Source organism: Lepus europaeus, chromosome 7, assembly GCF_033115175.1.
Source record: "Lepus europaeus isolate LE1 chromosome 7, mLepTim1.pri, whole genome shotgun sequence".
NCBI lineage: Eukaryota > Metazoa > Chordata > Mammalia > Lagomorpha > Leporidae > Lepus > Lepus europaeus.
In genome coordinates this window covers 108,415,733-108,440,965 of record NC_084833.1, presented here as the reverse complement: position 1 = coordinate 108,440,965, position 25,233 = coordinate 108,415,733, and the positions used below count along the sequence as shown (strand labels likewise).

Sequence of the window (25,233 nt, the reverse complement as noted above, 5' to 3'; positions counted from 1 at the left end):
CCTACTCCCAGATGGGACCCAGGAGACCATATTGCCCATACTTCCAGTGTATTCTTGTTGATGTCGCCTACTCAAATTACTTAAGACTACCATCACAAATATAACAGCAGTGGCCAAACCTCACTGCTGTGTATCTAGTTGCCCACTGGACACTGCACCTGGATATTCCATGTTGTGGGCAGCCTCCAAAATGATCCCAAGGGACTTCTGCCTCCTGGTGTTCATCACCTCACCCCCTCGCCCAGTGAACAGAGCTGTGTGCAATCAATAGTCTACTACAGGAATAGTCGAGCATGACTTCTGAGGTCAGCTCACAAGTTCTTACAGCTTCCACCTCGTGCTCTATGACCACTCACTCTGGGCAAAGCCAGCTGCCTCAAACAGCACTGGGTCCACCCACCAATGGAAAAAGCAAGGTCTCTTAAAAACAATCTGCACTCACTTGCCCAGCTTGAGTGAGTCACCCTGGAAGTAGGCCAGGCAGCTCCAGTCAAGCTGTCAGATGGCTGAAGCCTTTGCTTCTAACAGCATGCATCTTGACTACAACCTCATTGAGAAGCCCTAAATTAGAACCACCCAGCAAAGTGCTCCCAGATCCCTTATCATTTATAATAAATGTTTGATAGCACTGTTCAAAAGAGCTTTTTACAATGATTAAAATGTTCTGTGGCTACTGAATACTTGAAATGTGGCTAGTGTGACTAATTTTCAATTTTATTAAATTTTAACCAATTTTAATTTAAATATCCACATTTGTCTATCATACTGAATACAGCAAATTTACTGTTTGGGGATAATATATTAAAAAGCAATAGAAAACTAACATACTATGTAAAACTAAATCTGTCCTTTGCTACACTGTTCTCTCTTCCATTCCCCATCTAACTAGTTAACCAAGCAAAAACAACAAAACCTTGCATCCTCACTTTTAATTTCCCCATATAAGCCAGAGGGGCTCACACCAAGCACACAATCCTGAGGGGCCCACACTCCCACCACTCACCCTTTTCACCTTACTCATATTCTTAATATCTTCTTAATAGTTCTATTTGTCTCTTCTGTATTAATTGTAATATATATTTAAAAGAGAAGGCCAGCGCCGTGGCTCAACAGGCTAATCCTCCGCCTTGCGACGCCGGCACACCGGGTTCTAGTCCCGGTCGGGGTGCCGGATTCTGTCCCGGTTGCCCCTCTTCCAGGCCAGCTCTCTGCTATGGCCAGGGAGTGCAGTGGAGGATGGCCCAAGTGCTTGGGCCCTGCACCCCATGGGAGACCAGGAGAAGCACCTGGCTCCTGCCATCGGATCAGCGCGGTGCACCGGCCACAGCGCGCCAGCCGAGGCGGCCATTGGAGGGTGAACCAACGGCAAAGGAAGACCTTTCTCTCTCTCTCACTGTCCACTCTGCCTGTCAAAATAAATAAATAAATAAATAAATAATAAAATAAATAAAAGAGAATTTCCGTTTAGGACCTCTTCATTTTTCATCTGGATTACTGAAAAATGTCTCCTTACTGGTTTCTCTGCCACTAAGTTGGGCTCTTTTTCGAAGACCAACAACCCTTTCTTTACTATGTCACTTGAATGACCTTCGACAATGATCTTAAGACCATCCTTATTAAAGGCATTAGTGACTCCTCACAACCCAGAAGTTAAAACTCAAATTCCTTAGAATGAAATAAAAGACCTTCTGTAATCTAGTGCCACTCTTCACTCCAACTTCACCAACTGCTGTGCCCGTACATCAAGCTCCACGTTCTAGCCACACAGAACTACATGCAGTTCCTAGAAAATGTGAGCTACATGGGTCGACGCTGTGGCATAGCAGTAAAGCCACTGCCTGCAGTGCCAGCATTCCATATGGGTGCCAGTGCAAATCCCAGCTGCTTCACTTCTGATCCAGTTCTCTGCTGTGTCCTGGGAAAGCCGTGGAAGATGGCCTTGGTCCTTGGGCCCCTGCAACCATGTGGGAGACCAGAAGAAGCTCCAGGCTTCTGGCTTCGGATCAGCCCAGCTCTGGCTGTTGCGGCCATTTGGGGAGTGAACCGGTAGATGGAAGACCGACCCCTCCCTCCCTCCCTCTCTCTCTCTGTTGCAGCCATTTGGGGATTGAACTAGTGGATAGAAGATTCTCTCTCTCTCTCTTTCTGCCTCTGCTTCTCTGTAACTCTGCCTTTCAAATAAATAAAATAAATCTTTAACAAAAAAGTGAGCTACTTCACCTCTATGTCGTTATTTATTTTGTTCCACTAAGTTTTCTAGCCTTCATCTGTCTCAGCTTCCTTGAATTCTGCAGAAGTACTCACCTCCTCTATGAAACTGCTATTGGTCTCTCCAAAAACTACTGATTATTATTCCTCTTTGAGTTCCCACTGCACCCTACGTACTTTGCTGTCTGCTCCACTTGCACCCCTCACCCTAACTGGATTAGAAACCCCCAGAAGACAGAACCAGCATCTCTCACTCCACTCTGACTACATATGGCAGTATATAGCACATTAAGAGTGTATATAGAATATTAAGAGTGTAGGATGGGAAGTCAGACTCAGGCTAAAATCTAAAAGCTATCCAGTCACTAGGCATGCTACCTTCTCAGAGATATAGAATAAAACCCCTACCTTTAGAGGGTCATTATGAGGATTAAGTAAAATAAAATGTATAAAATATCACAATGCCTAGCATATAATTTGTATTCAACAAATGTATTTTGAATGGAGAGGATAATGGTTGTACTACTACCTCCCAGGATAAGTAAAGTGTAAGGAATGTAAAAGCAGAGGGGATGGCATTGTGGCACAGCAGGTAAAACCACCACCTACAATGTTGGTATCCCATATGGGTGCTGGTTTGAGTCCTGGCTGTTCCATGTCCAGTCCAGCTTCTGCAAATGGAAGATTCTCTGTCTCTCCCTCTCTGTAAATTCTTTCAAATAAATAAATAAATTTTTTTAAAAAAGATAAAAATAAAAAGCATCTTTGAAACAACTTTTGTTAGGCTAATCTAAAGAAAAGTAGTAGGTAATCCAGGAAGCCTACTGGGTATCTACTGCATGGTCAGAAAATTTCAGGAAATGGCAAAATGATTCAATCAGAAATAAAAGGTAGATGAAGAGTGGAAGACCTAGATGGCGTTAGGCAGGAGGGATTAGAAGCCCTGCAATGACAATGAAAGCAAAGAGTACATGTACAAGGTCATGGGGGAGAAGGAGATAAAAACGAAACAGAAAACACAACTTGAAAGTAGAATCCTCACAAGCAATGACAAGATCTAAGATTCAGTCATACTGATATATTGATAAATAGTTCCTAGGCCAAATCATATAAAATTGCAGATTTGGGGCTGGTTTTGATCAATAAAATGATATTTTTAATAATAAATTGGATTTTTACTATAAAATCAAAGTCTGATAGTTACACATCAATTCCATTTTACAATCTACTTTTTGCCTTCAGTGCCTAAATGTAGGGCTCTTAAGATCAGGGTAGGGTGGGGGTCAGAGGGCGGGAGATGAATCTTATTAAAGCATCCTGGATGCTCCCTGGAAGATAATTAGAAACTGTTGTATAACTTATATTAAAAGGCAATAGATTAAATAAATAACCCTCCTAGGCTTATTCTTCTGTTGGGATCTAACTTCACAAAATGGTGTGCAGTAACAAACAGATTGAACCCAAAGCCAAAGACCTGGATTTGAAACCTGTTTCCAAAAATGTCCTAGTTGAGACATACTAGTCAATGATGCTGCTGAATTTATATTCTTTATTCATCTTTAAAATGGTAATAACTTCTGCCTTGCTGGTGCTATTATATGTATTCACTATAATATCATGAAATGCTGCTTTACATGTGAAAGCTTATTATTGTTACTAAATGAGGAAACAGTTACAAAAGTACCATAAAAACATAAAAGTGACAATAATTTCATATACACATATCAAAGTGAAAATAATTTGTCAGATGTGACAAAACTAAAGTGAATTATGCTGTTTCAGTGATAATCATTCTTCAAAGAATATGGAAAACAAGCATGAGCAAACATTTCCATAACCAAATTACTTATTGATTGTGAATTGGCTTACCCCTTCACTGTTTTTCCAATCTGATTTTTTCACTTCATCAACCTCAAAGATGATGGAATATTCACCAGATTAGTCGTATCAGTAACAGTAAATTTTTAAAGCTGGATAAGCAAAGTTCTGCTAACAGCATGAGGAAGCAATGCTAGCTAAAATGAGATATGGTAAATATTTATGCAAAATGAACAGACCTTTACCCCACAGGGAGGCCACAAGCATGGGAAAAAGCAGCTTCCCAGAACCCGACATGCGGATGTCTGCAGACCTCCCTAAGGGCTATAAAGCTTCCACTTGGCTCTTTTGCATGTAGCCTAAGTCTTAAACCTAGTAAGATTCTCAAATTACAATAATCTAGTGTTTCTCTACCTAGAAAACAGTATTTAATAGTGAGATCTGGTTTGCAGTCTTCTTTTTTAAACCAATGATCTGCCAATCTTCCAGATTTTCTGAGGCTATGAAGAAAATATAAGCAGAGTCTACAGCTACTAAAAAAAATTGAAAGAAAAAAAAAGTGAAGTTAAAAAATAACTCACACCAAAATACCTCTTAAGCAAATTTTCTCTCCATGTTATGACATAAAACATGGCTTAACTAAAATGATCCATTCCACAATAGCTCAGATATAGGGGGAAAAATCATTTACAAAGACATAAAGATTAAAAGTAACAACATTCTGTGGCTCAGGAGAAGCTAAGGCTACAATAAAAAGGATAATTACCTATTTATATAAAAGGAAAACAACTGAATGATAAGAAAAAGATCACTACCTACTGAGGCATCTTTAAAAAGAACATCTATACTGCCACATAACCATAGATTCTTGCTAACAAAAAAAAAAAATCATAACCCAATTTGGTTCTATCATTTATGCTTCACAAAAACGCCTGACCACTTCTTATAAAAAGGCATTTCCTGCCATTTTTTCCCTTCCATATTCAATGTAACAATTTGGGGGGTCATTTCTTGCTGCGTGATGTTGATTAATACCAAAAAATATAAAACTTGTTATTAGATATGCCTTAAACATCTTAGAAGAACTACAGAATAATTCTGATAGAAAATGATTTATTTATAAGCAAGACAGATTAGGCTTCAAAAAACTCCAACATTTACAGATTTGTGCATATTTAAGGCAATGAATAACACACCTAAACCTAATTTTGCCATTATTTAAATAAGACAAAACTCTCTTTTATCAAAAATCTAGAAAAAGGAATAAGCAAATAGGTGATTAAGAGTAGAAAGAGGGGCCGGCGACACGGCTCACTTGGTTAATCCTCCGCCTGTGGCGCCGGCATCCCATATGGGTGCCAGGTTCTAGTCCTGGTTGCTCCTCTTCCACTCCAGCTCTCTGCTGTGGCCCAGGAAGGCAGTGGAGGATGGCCCAAGTGCTTGGGCGCTGCACCCGCATGGGAGACCAGGAGGAAGTGCCTGGCTCCTGGCTTCGGAGCGGTGCAGCCCCAGCCATAGCGGCCATTTGGGGAGTGAACCAATGGAAGGAAGACCTTTCTCTCTGTCTGTCTCTCTCACTGTCTATGACTCTAATTGTCAAATAAAATAAATAAATAAAAGAATAGAAAGAATAAATTATAAAATTTTAACATGTATACAACACTTAATGGTGTTAAAGACAAGAATTCGGGGCTGGCTCTGTGGCAGAATGGGTAAAGCTGTCACCTGCAGTGCCAGCATCCCCTATGGGCACCAGTTCGAGATCTGGCTGCTCCATGTCTGATCCAGCTCTCTGTTATGGCCTGGGAAAGCAGTGAAGATGGCCCAAGCGCTTAGACCCCTGCACCCACATGGGGGACCCAGAAAAAGCTCATGGCTCCTGCTTTTGGATCAGCTCACTGCTGGCTGTTGTGGCCATTTGGGGAGTGAACCAGTGGATGAAAGATTAATATATATATATATATATATATATATATATCTTCCTCTCCCTCCCTCTCTCTCTCTCTCTCTCTCTAACTCTGCCTTTCAAATAAGTGAAAATAATTTTTAAAAAAAGACAAAAATTCACTTTCTGGTTTTCAGCTTACTGCTACAGATGAGTAACTCTGTACAAGCAAGACTAAGATCAATAGTTCTCAAGGGGGAGGAACAGAGACACAATGGAGTCATTAACACAGACTTTTTTATTTAGAAGCTATGTGACCTCAAGTAAGTTAAGAAACCTTGTAGAGACTTTTTGCAGCTTATTATTTTTTTAAGATTTATTTATTTATTTGAAAGGTAGAGGCAGAGAGAAAGAGAGAAGGAGGGAGACAGAGAGAGGTCTTCAATCCGCTGGTTCACTCCCCAAGCTTTTGGGCCTCTGCACCTACATGGGAGACCAAGAAGAAGCTCTTGGCTTCAGCCTGGCCCATCTCAGGCCCTTGCAGCCATCTGAGAAGTAAACCAATGGATGGAAGATCTCTCTCTCTCTCTCTCTCTCTCTCTCTTTGTAATTCTGCCTTTCAAATTTAAAAAAAAAAAAAATGAAAAACCTTCAAAAAAAGAAAAGAATACTGAAATTGACAATGTATAGAAAGCACCCAGGGCCCAAATGTAAGATCCTTTCTTATATCCCAAGTTTCTTTATAAGAGGGCTGGATTTCCTCTGTTTTATAAAATGCTCACTTTCATCTATTGCCACCTTTCAAATGACAAATCATCATGACTTAAACATTGTTTTATTACACAAACTATTGCAGTTTCCACAGTCCCAATCAAATAATCACTGTATTATCACACTTTCCTACATGTACAGTCTAGACTTTAGCCAGTTGTTACCTTCAAAGATGTGAATAATGAGTGATTACAATAATACCTAATCCATAAAATGTGACATTCTCAATTCAAAAGCAATGAACATCTACAACTTCTTAAATTTCAACTCACACCAATGCATTATCCATTTCAGTTCAGGTGACTCATTAAAATATAATTAAACTGAAAAAGAAAATAAAAAGGGAAACATAAAAGGACAAAATGTGACTGGAAGTAACCACATCTTTTTAATTTGGAAAATAAGATGCATTTAACCTTTATGATGTCATACTACTACTTCCCCAAAATACGTTTCACCTTAATCTTCAGTACTAATCAATAATCACTCTAACACATAAATATATCAAGTTTTAAATGTTAACTCTGCCAAGAAAATTACCTACAAAGAATAGGCAAAGTTTACTGAATAAATGAATAAACAAATGAATTCATATTCCCAACTGGATGAATTCTGAATGATCACAAATTTAAAAGTTGACTACCAGTCTTAAATATCTTACCCACTTTATGAACAGAGATGTTACCATTCCAAAGTCTGAACTGAAATAATCATCTCTTCTAAATCTATTAGTCACTTCCAAATACATCTTAATTCTAAAAACAGCCCAAAGGAACAAGGGGGAAAAAAATCTATCTTAGCAGCAGTGACATAAAACAAATTGTCATTTTACTAAATGACAATTTAGCAAATTTAGTAAATGACAATTTACTAAAACCAATTCCTGGACCAAGTACAGTCTGTTCAATAAATGGTGCTGGGAAAACTGGATTTCCACGTGCAGAAGCATGAAGCAAGACCCCTACCTTACACCTTACACAAAAATCCACTCAACATGGATTAAAGATCTAAATCCACGACCCGACACCATCAAATTATTAGAGAACATTGGAGAAACCCTGCAAGATATAGGCATAGGCAAAGACTTCTTGGAAAAGACCCTGGAAGCACAGGCAGGCAAAGCTAAAATTAACAATTGGGATTACATCAAATTAAGAAGTTTCTGTACTGCAAAAGAAACAGTCAGGAAAGTGAAGAGGCAACCGACAGAATGGGAAAAAATATTTGCAAACTATGCTACAGATAAAGGATTAATAACCAGAACCTACAAAGAGATCAAGAAACTCCACAACAAAACTAACAACCCACTTAAGAGATGGGCCAAGGACCTCAACAGACATTTTTTAAAAGAGGAAATCCAAATGGCCAACAAACACATGAAAAAATGTTCAGGATCACTAGCAATCAGGGAAATGCAAATCAAAACCACAATGAGGTTTCACCTCACCCCGGTTAGAATGGCTCACATACAGAAATCCACCAACAACAGATGCTGGTGAGGATGTGGGGAAAAAGGGACACTAACCCACTGTTGGTGGGAATGCAAACTGGTAAAGCCACTATGGAAGTCAGTCTGGAGATATAACCCTACCATTCAACCCAGCCATCCCACTCCTTGGAATTTACCCAAAGGAACTTAATTTGGCAAATAAAAGAGTTGTCTGCACCTTAATGTTTATTGCAGCACAATTCACTATAGCTAAGACATGGAATCAACCCAAATGCCCATCAACAGTAGACTGGATAAAGAAATTATGGGATATGTACTCTATAGAATACTATACAGCAGTCAAAAATAATGAAATCCAGTCATTTGCAACAAAATGGAGGAATCTGGAAAACAACATGCTGAGTGAATTAAGCCAGTCCCAAAGGGACAAATATCGTATGTTCTCCCTGATCAGTGACAACTAACCGAGCACTAAAAAGGAAACCTGTTGAAGTGAAATGAACACTATGAGAAACAGTGACTTGATCAGCCTTTGTCCTGACTGTAGATGAACAACTTAATACTTTATCCCTTTTAGTATTTTTTTTGTTCTACTTAATACTATTGGTTGAACTCAACTCAATAATTAACACACAATTATTCTTAGGTGTTTCAATTTAACTGAAAAGTGATCCCTGTTAAATATAAGAGTGGGAATGAGGGAGGAGACGGACAATTTGGGACATGCTCAATCGGACTTGCCCCAAACAGTAGAGTTAGAAACATGCCAGGGGATTCCAATTCAATCCCATCAAGGTGGCATGTACCAATGCCATCTCACTAGTCAAAGTGATCAGTTTCAGTTCACAATTGATCATAATGATAGGATTAAGAGTTAAAGGGATCACATAAACAAGACTAGTGTCTGCTAATACCAACTGATAGAATTAAAAAAGAGAGAACGATCCAACATGGGAAGCGGGATACACAGCAGACTCATAGAATGGCAGATGTCCTGAACAGCACTCTGGCCTCAGAATCAGCCCTCAAGGCATTCGGATCTGGCTGAAGAGACCATGAGACTATTTTAGGCATGGAAAGCCAAGACACTCTGGAAAAAAAAAAAACACACACACAACTAAATGAAAGATCTCTGTGAGTGAGATCCCAGTGGAAAGAACAGGTCATCAAAGAAGGAGGTACTTTTCTCTGAAGGGAGGAGAGAACTTCCACTTTGACTATGACCTTGTCTAAATAATATCAGAGTCGGTGAACTCAAGAGGCTTCCATAGCCTTGGCAACTCATGACAAGAGCCTTGGGTGATTAGTGACGCCATAAACAAGAGTGTCAATTGTTAAGTCAACAACAGGAGTCACTGTGCACTTACTCCCCATGTAGGATCTCTGTCCTTAATGTGTTGTACAATGTGAATTAATGCTATAACTAGTACTCAAACAGTACTTTACACTTTGTGTTTCTGTGTGGGTGCAAACTGTTGAAATCTTTACTTAATATATACTAAATTGATCTTCTGTATATAAAGATAATTGAAAATGAAAAAAACAAACAAACAAAAAGCTTTTAGAAAACCTAATTGATTTCTGAGGCTTAAACAGTAACAGCCACTATAATTCACTGATCTCTTACTATGTGCTTAACAAATAAATACTAAACATATTCTCATTCAATCTTCACACTTTTTCTGTGAAGTGTTATTCCCATTTCTATGGATGAGGAAACTAAACTGCTATCCAGAGAGGTAAATTTGCCTAAGCTCTCTCAGCTAGCAAGTAGCGAAACAAGTCTGACACACCAAAACCAAGGCTTTATTCTTAAAATAATCCTCTCATTTCCTATCTCCTGCTCCTCTCTTACAAGGGCAACACACACACACACACACACTTAAAGGATGACATATTTTTTGCTTTAAAAGATACTTTATTATTATTTTTATTATTATATTTATGTTAGAAGCTGAGACAGAGATGATTCTACCCACCGGTTCACTCCCCAAATGTATGTCAGGTGGGAGACAGGAACTCAATTCAGATCTCTTGTGTAGGTGACAGGAACTCAAGTACTTGAGCCATCACTTGCTGCTTTCCAGGAATGTATTAGGAGGAAGCTGGAATTAGGAGCACAGCTGGGACTTGAACCTGGGTACTCCAATGTGAGATGTGGGCATCTTAATCAATACATCAAACATCTGCCCCTCTAAAAGCTGCTTGGATATCTCTGACCAAAAGAGTAGCATCCAAAAGAAGTCTATCAGAGGAGTCAAAATTAATACAACTATTAATACTTATCCATATAACACTAAATTCCTATTTTTGGAAGAAGTATACCTTGTATAGTGTTAAAATATAATTTCACAGTGAGAAGCTTTTTTTTTTTTTTTTAACAGTTCACACCCAGGTAACACAGTCAATTTTACCTTTAAACACTTTGAAAAATTCTAATCCTGTAGAACTCTCGTGTAAATACATTAACTAGAAACTACAAATCTTTCTCCAAATTGTACAACAAATCCAACTACAATGCAACTGAAGTGTGGATATATCATCCTGACAAAGGTGCTGACAAACTATTATCTCTGAAAACTAATGTTCCCAATCATGATATAACAGAAAACTAACAGATGGAACAGCAACTCAAAAGTTATTTTTCACGGGAAAACTGTATTTACTTATACTTTAAATAGACTATATATATATATTTTTTTTAAAGAGTTATTTTATTTATTTGAAAGACAGAGTTACAGAGAGAGGTTGAGCCAGAGAGAGAGGTCTTCCATCTGCTGGTTTACTCCCCAGATGACCACAACGGCCAGAGCTGAGCTAATCTGAAGCCAGGAGCCAGGAGATTGTTCCAGGTCTCCCACATGGGTGCAGGGGCCCAAGGACTTGGGCCATCTTCCACTGCTTTCCAAGGCCATAGAAGAGAGCTGGATTGAAAGTGGAGCAACCAGGACTTGAACCGGCACTCATATGGGATGCCAGCACTGCAGGCTGGGGCTTTAACCTGCTGCGCCACAGCACTGGCCCAATAGACTATATTGTCCCAAGTAACCAAAACCAGAATCAATTCAATGCAAAAAACTCAAATTTAAAACATTTTATTTATAAGCCAATGATACCCACTTTTCTACTATAGCTCCTATGTGCATTCTGAAATGAGATTAACAACATATTTTAAGGAAAACTAAGACTATTTAGAACTAGTAATGTGCCTCTTCACAGTGAAAGTCATTCTAAAAATAACATTAGGCCAGTGCCGTGGCTCACTTGGCTAATCCTCCGCCCGCGGTGCCAACACCCTGGGTTCTAGTCCCAGTTGCTCCTCTTCCAGTCCAGCTCTCTGTTGTGGCCCGGGAGTGCAGTGGAGGATCCTTGGGCCCAGATCCTTGGGCCCTGCACCCGCATGGGAGACCAGGAGGAAGCACCTGGCTTCTGGCTTTGAATCAGCGCAGCGCACCGGCCACAATGCACCAGCCACTTGGGGGGTGAACCAACGGAAAAAGGAAGACCTTTCTTTCTGTCTGTCTGTCTCTCTCTCTCACTAACTCTGCCTGTCAAAAAATAAATAAATAAAATTTGACAGAGGTAATAAAGTATTTCCATTGTTATATATCATAGTTTTACTTATATACTAAACCATATAAATCCTCTCTAACTACCTCATTATCAACTGCCAATCTACAAACTGAAGAAGGGATTATATCTGCTTTAATTTGCTTCCCTGTTTATTACATTACCACTCCTCAAAAGAACGTCCTGTAAAAGTGGTAATTCTAGACCCATAACATAATACCTGTTACTTTTCATCACCATGGAAATGACAAACATATTGATTACACAGAATACTAATAAAATATGTGACATCTTGAGTTAAAATGGAGGCTTTAAGACCCTCAAACAAACTAAACTGAGCAGTTGAAAATGGTTTTAATGATTTCTAAAATAGTATCAGACATTGTCATCTTAAGGATAACCTTAAAGACATGAAAGATCCTTTTTCTTCCCCACAACAAGTAGTATAGGTGAACACAGAGTTTTTATAAATGATTCTGATGTTCTTCCCAAGAGTCAATAACATCACTGCCTGCGAGTTCCCAGCAGACCTGGAGCCATTAGAGCTGGGATTCTTTTCAACTGGCATCACTCCCACAGAGGCTCAGTGAGAAATGAAACCTTCTGCAAACCAAATCTGTTGCAATGTTATTTTTTCCAGAGGTTAATTACCTGCTTCACACACACACACACACACACACACAGAGAGAGAGAGAGAGAGAGAGAGAGAGAGAGAGACAGAGTTAGTTGTAAGCCTCCTCCAGAAATACTAAAAATGAAATAAAAATAAGCTCCATTAAATCCTAGACACATTCTATGAACATCCTCTCCTATATGGTACCTGTCAGTCTACGGTATCATCACCTCAAACTCTTAGTAAGAATTTACTATAAGAAGTTACATTTTCAGACTTCATCTTTCAGATAAAATACTTAGTGAAACATCTATGGGTGAAAACAGAATATCTAGAAATCTCTACAACAGATGAACCAAGACTGTCCAGCCTAGGGACCAGTCTTGTGGTGTAGTGGGTAAAGCTGCCATCTGCTTTGTGTCCAGGCTGCTCCACTTCCTATCCAGCTCCCTGCTAATGGCCTGGGAAAAGCAGCAGAAGATGCCCCAAGTCCTTGGGCCCCTGACACCCATATGGAAGATCCAGATAAAGTTCCTGGCTTCGGCCAGGCCCAGCACAGGCATCTGGAGAGTGAACCACTGGATGGAAGACTGATTCTCTCCCTCTTCCTCTCTTTCAAACAAATAAATGTTAAAAAAAAAAAAAAAAAAAAAAGTCAAGCACTGATAATCTCTGAAGCTAATGATGGGAACATGCAGGTCCATCCTATCCTTCTCTATACTTCAGTGTATGTTTCACAAATTTCAAACAACCTTTTTTTAATATTTATTTTATTTGAAAGGCAGGTTGACAGGGAGAAACAGAGAGAAAAGAGATCTATTGCTTATTCACTCCCCCGAAAGGCCACAATAGTCAAAGCTGGACCAGATCGAAGCCAGGCACCAGGAACTCCATCTGAGTCTCCCATATAGGAGATAGGAGACCAAATGCTTGAGCCATCTTCCACTGCTTTCCCAGGCACGTTAGCCTTACCCACCATCTTCTGACGTGCATCGCAAACCTCAAATGAGTGCATTGTAGGAGCCATTACATGTTTGCATCAGTTTTGCTGCTGTTTCCTACTGTCCCAACAATGCCATATCCCAGAGATGGCTCCTTCAGCTAGCATTCCAAACTAAGACAAGTAAAGTAACGCCGCAGCCAATCCACAGCTGACAACATGTAATGTAACAAGAAATACAGGGCCAGCGCTGTGGCGCAGCGGGTTGGGTTAAAGCCCTGGCCTGAAGTGCCAGCATTCCATATGGGTGCTGGTTCCAGTCCCAGCTGCTCCTCTTCCAATCCAGCTCTCTGCTATGGCCTGGGAAAACAGAAGATGGCCCAAGTGTCGGAGACCTGGGAGAAGCTCCTGGCTTCGGATCAGCACAGCTCCGGCCATTGTGGCCATCTGGGGAGCGAACCAGCAGAGGGAAGACCTCTCTCTCTGTCTCTACCTCTCTCTGAAACTCAGTCTTTCAAATAAATAAAATAAATCTTAAAAAAAAAAAAAAAGAACAAGAAATACAAAGGTACATAAGCACTGAGGTTTGAAGTTATAATGGCAGCAAAACATAGCAAAAGCTGACAGGTATACCTACTATGGGGTAGTTTCAAAGAATACTAAGATGATAGGCCAATATATTTATAAATATTTTAGTAGACAAATCAATTTAACTATGGTTACTCATGAGAAGATTTTTGAAACTAATGGATATTTAGGGATAGAGGTAAGCGCAGAGGGAAATTTTACATTGTATGCCATTTTATGATGGTACTTCAAAACGTTCATGAAAAATGGAATTAAAAGATACGCTCATTTTTGTACAAGAATTTTGAAATAATGTATATAAAGGGTCTATAAAAATTCATGGCCAATGCATATTATGAAAAAACTATGCATAGATTTCAAATTTTTTGTACCAAAATCACTTTTTAATTCTACTTCCCATGAACTTTCTGAAGCACCCTATATATGGTCTGAATTTTCTTTTTTAAGAAAATCATGGCCGGCGCTGTGGCTCAATAGGCTAATCCTCGGCCTGCGGCGCCGGCACACCAGGTTCTAGTCCCGGTCAGGGCGCCGGATTCTGTCCCAGTTGCCCCTCTTCCGGTCCAGCTCTCTGCTGTGGCCCGGGAAGGCAGTGGAGGATGGCCCAAGTCCTTGGGCCCTGCACCCCATGGGAGACCAGGATAAGCACCTGGCTCCTGGCTTCGGATTAGCGCGGTGCGCCGGCCACAGAGGGCCGGCTGCAGCAGCCATTGGGGGGTGAACCAAGGGAAAAGAAAGACCTTTCTCTCTCTCTCTTTCTCACTGTCCACTCTGCCAGTCAAAAAAAATTAAAAAAAGAAAAAGAAAATCATTTAGGAGTGGTCACTGTGGTGCAGAAGGTTAAGTCACCATTTGGGACACACACATCGCATATCAGAGTACTAGTTCAAGCCCCAGCAACTGCACTTCTGATCCAGCTCCTTGCTAATGCACCTGGGAAACAGCAGATTATGGATCAAGTACTTGAGTCCCCACCCCCCTACATGGGAGACCTGGATGGAATTTCTGGCTCCAGGTTCCTAGCTCCTGGCTTAAGCGTAGCCCAGCCCTGGCTTTGGGAGCCACTTGATGGAAGCTCTCTCCCTGCCTTCCAAATAAATAAGCAAATCTCTCTTTTTTAACCATTTATTTGAAAGACAGAAAGTAAAAAAGACAAACACAGAGCTCTCACTTGTTGATTTACTCTCCAAATGCCCACAAGAGCTGGTCTGGTGATGGCTGAAGCCAGGAGCCAGGAACTCAATCCAAGTCTCCTGGTGGACAGCAGGAACTCAATCAACTGAACCATCATCACAGCCTCCCAGGGTCTGCATTAACAGTAAGCTGCAATCAGAAGCTGGAGCTGCGAATACAACCCAGGTAATCCACTGCAGGATGCCAGGTCTTAACTGCTAGACTAAATGCTGGCCTCTAGTTTGAATATTCCAGGTGTATGTTTAATCAGAGCAGCAGCATCAGGGTAGTTGGATCATTTGGGCCATTTTTTTTTCTTTCTTATGCTTTTCAGTGTCAAAAAGAACAAAATATAATCAAGCAAATAAAAGTACTTAAAAATATGGGCTGGCACTGTGGCATAGCAGGCAAAGATGCCATCTGCAGGCCAGCATCTCATATGGGCACTGGTTGGAGTTCCAGCTGCTCCATTTCCAATCCAACTCCCTGTTAATGCATATGGGAAAGCAGCAGAAGATGGCCCAAGTGCTTAGGCCCCCTCACCTGCTTGGGAGGCCTACAAGAAGCTCCCGGCTCCAGGCTTTCAATCAGCCCTAGCCCTAGCCCTAGCCCTAGCCCTAGCCCTAGCCACTGCCGCCATTTGGGGAGTGAACAAGCGGATGGAAGCTCTGTTTCTCCCTCTCTCTTTCCCTGTAACTCTGCTTTTCAAATAAATAAAAATAAATCTTTAAAAAAAATTTCAAAATGAGTAAGAACTATTCTCCTACCCTTGAGGAACTCGAAAATTAGTTGACAACTTAGTGTTAAAGAAAGTCTCTCCGCACAAAATATTCAGGTAACTGTTTAAATGTCAAAGGCTAAACAAACAAAAAATCAGGAGTATGAAAATGCAACTCTAACACTTTGCTCACTTTTACGTTCAACAAAGCAAATATGGCATTCTGTATATGGATGGTATAGCTACTGATCTCAAAGGGAAAACCTTTCATTATTTTAGTACACCAGTTGGGAAAAGCAGCTTGTTCCAGGTACTGAATTTTCTGAACAAGCTTGAGCCAGTACTATAGCCATGTTATGTACTCCACTGAGTTAAGTCATATAGGGTAAAATTTTAAAAGGAGAATTGAAAGAAAAAAATTCTAACTCTTGTGATGATTAAGCAATACCTGAATGGTTACAAAGCAATTCGAGTACAAAATCATTTACCTACATGAACATATTTTTACTTCAACAATATCTCAACATAGCACAATCTGCAAGTACTAAAACATGTCTGTCCTTTTCATCCTAGGATCTCAAAGCACTTTACAAACATTAAATTAACCCTTCCTATCACCTGAGAGGCAGACATCATACAACATTATAACCATCTATCCTGACTACAAAATATTTGAGTACTCCTTAAGCCTTGAGAAGCCTTGAGAAGGTCTTGCCCAAACAGCCAATAAAACAGGAAATAAGCTGACAGAGCATGTGCCACCAACAATCTCCAAAAAGATCAGACCTTAACCCACAAGAACCACTTCCTCTGCATAAACCACAGAGACTACTGGGCAAACCACAACATATCAGTCTGTGTCTAAAACACAGGCAGATAACCCATCTAACATCTATGGAAGGACGTGCCTAAGCACCTTCACAGGATTTCCTGTATATATTTAGGAGTATTTGGGAAATCTGCTACTCTTCTGCATTCCTTTTTGCATTATATGATCAGTTTCACTCATAATTACTTCATCTGTTGATGAAGTGTACAGTTTTTCTATAACAGAATTATCAACATCTTCTAAACCTAGGAAAGACTTGCAGAAGATCCCACTCTGATCTTCTGAACATGAAAAATCAGCCTTTAAATGTAGTACTGTGGCACACTGGGTTAAGCTGCTGCTTGGACACTGGTATCTAACATCAGAGTGCTTCTGACCCAGCTCCTTGCTAAGACACCTAGGAAGGCACAGGAAGATAGCCCAAATACTAGGACCCCTGACACCCATGTGGGAGACCAGGTTGGAGTTGCAGACTCCTAGATTCAGGCTGGACCGACCCCAGTGGTTACAGTCATCTGGGGAGTGAACCAGGGAAGGGAAGATCTCTGTCTGTCTGTCACAAATAGTCTCTCTGTATCTGTCACTCAGCCTTTCAAATAAATACATATTCTTTTTTTAAAGTGTAGTATTGTAGCCTCATGGCAATATCTTTAAATGACTATAATATGCTGTCAAAAGAAAAGGCAGTGTGACAAGTGGCTAACTGTAAGCAGTAACTAAACAAGGCTTTCTTATGAACTTGTATTTTCTTATATACTTGTAATTTCTGTATTAATTTTTACTCACAGACCCAAGATGGAACAATTTGCCACTGGCCATTAGATTTCCTTATCTTAGACACTAGGAAGACACCCAAGCATGTCTTGGGACTATGATCTCAAAAACCAGAACTCCACATTTCAACTAGTAAAAGACTCTGTTTTGACAACAATTTAAACTGTCAGCTGCATGAGTGCATACTAACTCAGTAAGCTAACTTGGTGCATTTCTTCTTTTACTAAAAGTCAACAATACATGCTTATGCAATTTGTGCATGGCCTCTGACCTTCGGTACCAATCATGTATTTCCACTACAGAATCAAAAAGCTGACAATTATACTGGGTATTAGCTTCATGGGCTTCTCGCAAAGATGCAATGCTGCTAACAAACATCTTTCATACACAGCTATCTTGGTACTCCAGGTAGTTTTTGAAAAACAAAAATGCGCTTAAGTTGGAATGTTTCCAAAATCCTCAAATTATCAGCAAAATACAAAAGAATATGGACATCTATTTAAGTAACTTTAAATCAGTATCAGAGAATACCGTCTACTCAGGAGGTCTTCAACAATCTTGTGTATTTTAGAATAATTTAATTATTTGCTTCTTCTTTCTGTGACTATTTCTTGTCATTGCTAACAATTCTGGTAAACATTTGCACAGTATCAAAAAAGTAAAATGCTATTCAGTCTTAACAGTAGTCCATTTTACTGGAAAAAATGCTGCTAATCATTTTGGCCTCTCTTTTCATTAATATGTGGAAATAACAGGAGACCATACATTTTTGAAAAAGGTAAGTTTAATAAACAAACAAACAAAAAAGGATAAAATGAGTTATAATTTCAAGTAACAGACTGAAAACCCAACGGCGCAGTATAACAACTTCCAGATGTATCTCACTATATTACAACAGATATTTTACTTTAAAGTCACAATCACATCTCTTCACTTACTTCAGAGATGTTTGTTATCTTCACTTCCAATTGATTTTCCATTAGCAATGGCTCCTAACACTTAGCATTTCCTAACCTACCCTACCCTTCTGTCATATAATTGATAGCATGTTACATTAGGGGAACTCATATTTGAATCACTTCCTACAGAATATTTTTATAATAAGTATAACTGCTTAATTAGTCGATTTGGTAATTATGCAGTTTGCATAAATTTGTTTCATTTGATTGTGACATCTCTAAAATCCATTCCAAAAACTATCCAAAATAAAAGTGAATTAAAATGATCTTGAGAATCTATTTGTAATTTGAGGCTCTGCCTGGAGAAAAATCAAAGTCTCCCTGAAATCACAGTAAAACTGAAGTCAGAGCTCACTTCTCCAGAATATGGGTCAAGATAAAACAGAGTATCACCTTTTGTGCTAGGAGAACAGCTAAGAAAAACAAGCATTTTGCACTAGGAGAGCAATTAAGCAACAGCTAATAATATATTAAGAGGGATGGTTGATTTTTAGATAACATATCAACAGAAAAAAACACAACTTGACTAAGCACAGTGTAATAAGCAGGGTAGGGGAATGGAAAGAGTGGGAGATAACCCTCTGAACTTCTTAGAGTCATATAAATATAAAATGGGAGGAAAGTGTCATTTAGCCCCAGAGCAAGCATACAGAACAACTTAAAAGCCTGAGCTAAACCATCAGGAAAACTTCCTGACTACAAGTTCTATCAGATTGTTGTTCAGTCTCCTGAGGAAGTGACAAAAGCTGTATCCTCTAGAGATGTTTAAAATTAGAATGAATAAGGTACTACAAAGTATCCTGTAAGAGGAAAATCCAAGTCTAATTTGGTCAGGTTGGAAAGTTACTAAAGGAAAGGAAGACAGAAAATTTACACATTAAAAGGTCGTAATTTAAAGTGGAAAAAAAAAAAAAAGGAAGAATTCAGAACCAGAAAATCTAGGTTAAAATTGGGGATCTGTTCTGATTTTGTGGCCATATCTTAAACTCAGAGGTGCCTTAAAGTACAAATAATGGAAACATAATCTGCCTACCCTACACTTAAGTGAAAACATTGCAAATGCTAAAGAACTATACTACCATATATTACTACATACACAAGGCTATTTTACTCAAAAGGAAGCACAATATTTATTTTTTTAAAGATTTATTTTATTTTATTTTATTTGAAAGACAGAGTTACAGAGAGAGGTCTTCCATCCACTGGTTCACTCCCCAGATGGCCGCAATGGCCGGAGCTGTGCCAATCCGAAGCCAGGAGCCAGGAGCTTCTTCCAGGTTTCCCATGCAGATGCAGGGACCCAAGGACTTGGACCATATTCCACTGCTTTCCCAGGCCACAGCAGAGAGCTGGATCAGAAGAGGAGCAGCCAGGACTAGAGCCGGTGCCCATATGAGATGCTGGCACTTCAGGCCAGGGCTTCAACCTGCTGGCCCTGGAAGCACAATATTTATAATTGTGCTGATTTAAAATTTTCAATTCAGTGGCAGGCATTCCATCCCATCTTGTGAATGGTTCGAGTCCTGGCTCCTCCACTTCCAACCCAGCTTCCTGATGATCCATATACCCTGAGAGGCAGCAGTACTTGGGTGCCTGCCACTCCCAGAGACCCAGACTGAGTTCTCAGCTACTGGCTTTGGCCTGGCCAAACCCCAGTTGTTGCAGGCATTTGGGGAGCAAACTAACAAATGGAAGATATCTCTTTCTGCCTTTCAAATAACATGAAAATAATAACATTTTCAAATTAAAAAATAAAATTTCAGGATGGGCATTGTGGCACAGCAGGTTAAGCCTGTACCACCACCTGTAACACTGGCAACCCATATTGGAGCTGCCAGTAATGTGCCTGGGGAATGCAGCAGAGGATAGCCTAAGTACTCGGGGCTCCTGTCACCCAAGTAGGGAGTGAACCAATAGATGGAAGATCTCTCTGTCTCCTTCCCTCCCCTTCTGTCTCTCAATCTCTGTGTCATTCTTTCAAATAAAGTGAGCGAATCTTTTTTTAAAAAAACAATAAAATTTAAATTCACACTTTGAAGACTCCCAATTATTGAAAGGGGAAAAGGGATAGGAGCAAGTCTTTCAAACAGAGATCTAAAACACCATCAAAACCAAGCTTTAAAAGATAAAACCAAAAAGTTAAGCTTGCTGTTCCTGAAAATGTGGAATGGCAACTTCTAGGAGACAAACAATTATATAATAAGAAGCATTTACATTAACTTTTGTTGGACAGCCATGATGTAAGAGTACCTGTAATTATCTCTGGAGAGCCATTAAATATCCTGCTCTTTCTGTGACCCTTGTTAGTTTGGAAGGCAATTCACACTCATCTCTGAATGACTCTTGGAAGGGCAACCACATATGTACATATAAATATTTTTCCAATTGTCCCCCCTGCCCCAGGAATCACAGTGCTCCACAGAAAAATATGTAAAACTGACCATTGGAATGCTTGCCTCTATTTTTATTTAAAAAATGTTAAACGCACACTTTGTTTCAAAAAAAAAAAAAAACACTACATGTAAACTTAATGTTATGTAATACATGTTAACAGCTGGAAACCCCCAACGTGTTATATGGTATCACCAGGTTAACATATTTATGTAATGATTTCAAGTAAATCTCCTCTTTACCATCTCACCGCATAAATATGAACATTTTATAAGTGTACCATTAATCAAAAAGACTATGGCTCTATAGTTTTGAAAAAATTTACTTTGGACTCTACATATTGACTTACATAAAACTGTACAAGTGAATGCACTATTGCATAACTATGTGAATCATGATTTTATACTGAACAACTGAATGAAAGGACAAAATTAAAAAAAAAAAAAAACACCTGAATACAAAAAGTTATCACCATGATCCTCATTCCCTATTTCAATTTTGTAGTTATCAACTGACTTTATAAAAAATGTTACAAATAATTTCACCTTGTAGGTAATGAATGACTCATGCAACCCTGAAAGTGGCAAACACTTTTTTAATCAAAATTATTATATGGTAATTTGGCAAAGAAATCACGAATGAAAATGCTAAAAGCTGGAAATACACATATAGTCACAGGTTTCACTTTAAAAATTTGCTTATGTTCACAAGCTTAAAGACAATTCAATGCTAAGAAAATATTACATCAAAAGCCTTTATCTACAAATCAAAAATGACAATTAAATCAGTATGCCCTAGATAAAACAAAGGTCCACTTAGTTGAAGAAAGACCCTTATAACTTCCCAACCTGTAAGTGCCTAAAAATTCACTGCTATAGAGTCTAGGCTGAAATCATTTACTGAACCCACTGGAAAAGCATTCTCTCTCCTTTCTACCTTTCAGAAGAAATTCCAATTACCACAGGATCCCTACATGCCCAGGGTAGAAGAACAGCATCTAGGAGGATTGGAAACAATCTGGACATATTTTAGGACTAAAAGCAGCAATCAGACATTTCTACCAATTTTCAAGTGCTCATTCTTAAATGCTGAAAACCACAGTCTCTTGGTCTCACAGAAGTTACAAAGAGACTGAAAGGTATTCATTTCATTAACTGCTTAGATTTTTCTAATACCTGTTCAAAGATATCATATAAAAACAATAGCTACCACGAACAGAGTCTGAGTTTTAAATTTTAAAAAAGTTTTAATTTTAAATCTTAGAAAGGCAGTGGGAGCTGGGGAATAGACGATAAAAACAAGAGAAGGGAACAAATTTATGTGCAAAATAATGACAGGATATAACAGAGTTCTGAGTATCTGAAGTAACCAATCAGAGCCTGAACATAGCTGAATTCCAACCCAGCCCCAGCACGTCCCTAACACAAGAATAAAACCCTTCTTATCTTGTTCAGCCATGTGTCGCCTGCCACAAACTGCAAAACAGAACAACGCCCAAAACCAGCCAGTCTGATTTCAACCGAGGACAGACAGACTCTGTAGCCAGAAGCTCCGCAGTGAAAGAACTCGAACTCCCACAGCTGGCGTGGTAGTTCTGCACACTCTACAAAACAAAGCCATACCACAGCCAGTACTCCAAACTTGAAAGGATCTCAAAAAAGCCACACTGGCACTCTTAATTGGCCAATAGTTCTAGAATCAGCAAAACAGACCCTGGAGTTGGACAAGGGGAAAAAAGGATGAGTAGGTAGTCTTAGCAGTGTTTATTAAATTAGGCAAGATTGCACAGTTCTTTTTCTTTTTTGTAAAGATCTATGTAAAATCAGGCAGCACCTGCACCAGGTCGAGAGTATGAATGCCCACACCAATATTCAGACATTCATTCTGCCCATCTTTTGCGCCTAGCACAGTGCCTGTCAAAGAACAGGCTTTCAGTAACTGCAGGCTTCTTGAATGGCTATATGCCGTTAAAGTTATAAAAAGTACACAGATTCTAAGACTGTGTTTCCAAGATAACTGAAAGAAAAATCCCTGAAAAGCAAAGGCGGGGGTTTTAGTGATTTCTGTGGGGGATGAGTTGGTGACCCCAAGTTCTGTTTCTGCAACAGCACCCAAGCATTACAAGGAAAACCAACACCACGTTAGCGTCTAGCAAGACTTCTTGTCTATGTGCTCAACAAAAAGCTCAGATTCGAATGAATCAGGGAAACAATGACCCACATGCTGGTGAAAAATGGTTTCTCAGGAGCAAAACTCCCAGAAAAGAAAAGGAATGGGGTTAACTAAAATAGCATGATCACTACTCATGTTAGGTATATTCTCAGAAAAATTAAGCATTATCTCGCTGAAAATGAAAACTCATTTAATAAAAAACACAAAGGATAAACATAAATAGCTTAATTATTTAATGGAATCTTTTAGGTGACCATTCATGTGACACTGGAAAGCATCAACAGGAAGAGGAAGTTCTGTTTCTGGAGTGGCTGTTATGGTATGATAATGGAATCTGGCTCTTTCTAAATCAACAAATGAGCTTTACAATTGGGTGAAACTCTCTTATTAGCAAATTAATCTACTTTCTGCAGAACCACTATTGTTGCACTTTTCAACAAAGAGCTTTGGACTGCAAATTGAGTATTTATTTTTTCAGATGTAGTAGTTTGAAGCTTGACTTAATAAACTGATTGAAATTTGAGACTATCAAACATACAGCATTTTGCCATAATTAAAGCGAGAAATAAAAAGTGGTTAAGAAATTCAATCATGTAACCTAGTCAAAAGATTAACTCTTGGGAATAAGGAAAGTCCACTTCAACCACGTACAGTCCAGCTCAAATCGCTGCACTCCACGCAACAATTATAAATACTTGTAAAGGGTAAACAGACTTCAACACATCCACCTGCCATGCTTGCACTATGCTTAGGGTTTACACCCCTTAACCAAGTGTTTCTGGAAGATGGAATATTAAAATACAATAATTAAAAGCAAGCCCGATGAGTTTCCAGCTCCGGCATATTGCCTCGCGTGAGAGCCTGTGATTTACCGACAATGTCAACATTCTGGAAAATTATTAGATAACTAATAATTAAACACTGGAGGGGTCAACACCTGAGAGAGACCAAGTCCACAAATCACCACCAGGCAGGAGGCTGAAGACTCGGTTCCCGGACAGAAATCCCTAAAACGTAAGGGGTTCAGAGAACTCGCACAGGACAGAGCAGGAGTCAGACTGACGATGCACCAACACCCAGCCGTCTTCTGGCGCTGACCTTCACCTAACGTGACCTTCCTCTGCTTCCAAAGATGAGAACAGACTGCAAACGCACACCCCGGCCAGAACCACAGACAAAAACCCCACGCTCGCGGTGGGGCGCACCCCTTCTCGCCAGGAAGACCGTATTTCCGACCAACCGGCCCCTCGGCAGCCACCCTCCGCTAGCTGCCCGGCTCCCAAACAACCCTCTCTCCCGTGCCTGTCAACTCCGCGGGCCGAAGGCAGCGTGCCGGCCGGACGCGGGGCTTCATACGAACCTGTCGGTGATAGTAGACTGTGTGCCACTCATTGGGGCCCTTGGCGAGAGGTCCTCCTTTCATCCAACTTGCATTTTACAGGGACACCTCCACCCCACCCCCAGTGCTCTGGGATCAGGCCCAACTCCGTCGGGGACACAAAAGTCCAACTCAACACTCCATGCAGTCATCTAGAACATCCGATTGGAAGGGGTCAAGCACAGGGGACGCGGGGCCGGAGCAAAGTTAGCATCCAAAACAAAACCGACAAAGTCAGCCGGCGGGCGAGTCCCGGCGCCGGCGACGAATCCTGCAGGAGGCACGGCGAGAGAACTCCGTGGCCCAGGGACGTCCGCGCGCCGTGGGAAGGGGACCCGGGCTCCCGCCGGGGCCGGGCCGGGATCGGCTCCTCCTCCGGAGCCTCGGGGCCGTCAACTCCGTCCGCACCCGCACGGCCGAGCCCTCGCGTCCCCGCTCTCTAACTGGGGCTGCCGGTCGCGCGTGGCCGCAGCCTCGGCCGCGTCTCGGGCCGTCCCGCGCCGGGCTCGCGCGGCCCCATGTCCCCCCGGCCCGGGGGCCCCTCGCGTCCTCCTCGCCGCCCCCACCGGGCTCCGGGGCGCCGGCGGAAAAGGAGTCCGGCGACCTGAAGTGACAGGGACCGGGGTCTCTCAGGGCCGCGGGCTGCTCCCCATCCCTTTGAGGCCCGGACTCTTCCGCAGTCAGCACGGGCGGCGGCGGCGGCGGCTCCTCCCCGACGCTCCGGGAGGCGGCGGTTCCCGCGGAGGGGGCGGGAGGTTCCCGTCCGGCCCGGCCTTGGTGGAAGCCTCGGCCCGGGCGGCGGCGGCGGCGGCGGCGGCGGCTCCCCGCGCGGAACCGGCTCGCCGGGTGCTGGGGGCCCTCGCGGGAGCGCGCGCAGAAGGCGGAGGCGGCCGCCGGCGGTGGGGCGGGAGCGCGCGGGGGGGGGCAGGGAGCGACCGACACTCTGCGGGCGCGCGCGCGGGTTCCGGTTCCGGTTCTGTCTTCCCGGTCGCGTCC

At 41.1% G+C, this 25,233-nt stretch overlaps 1 protein-coding gene across 5 annotated transcripts in view; it reads right to left on the bottom strand.

The window, feature by feature from the left end:
- Positions 1 to 24,458, bottom strand: part of ARHGEF12 (Rho guanine nucleotide exchange factor 12) — a 166,880-nt gene extending 142,422 nt beyond the window's left edge. For 3 of the 5 annotated variants that reach the window (XM_062197207.1, XM_062197208.1, XM_062197210.1), the window contains exon 1: positions 24,220 to 24,458. In XM_062197207.1, the coding sequence (XP_062053191.1) occupies positions 24,220 to 24,251 (32 nt within the window). In that variant the 5' untranslated portion in view covers positions 24,252 to 24,458. The remainder of the gene's footprint in view (positions 1 to 24,219) is intronic. The other 2 variants (XM_062197206.1, XM_062197209.1) reach the window with 1 other exon arrangement.
- Between the last annotated feature and the right edge of the window lie 775 nt (positions 24,459 to 25,233).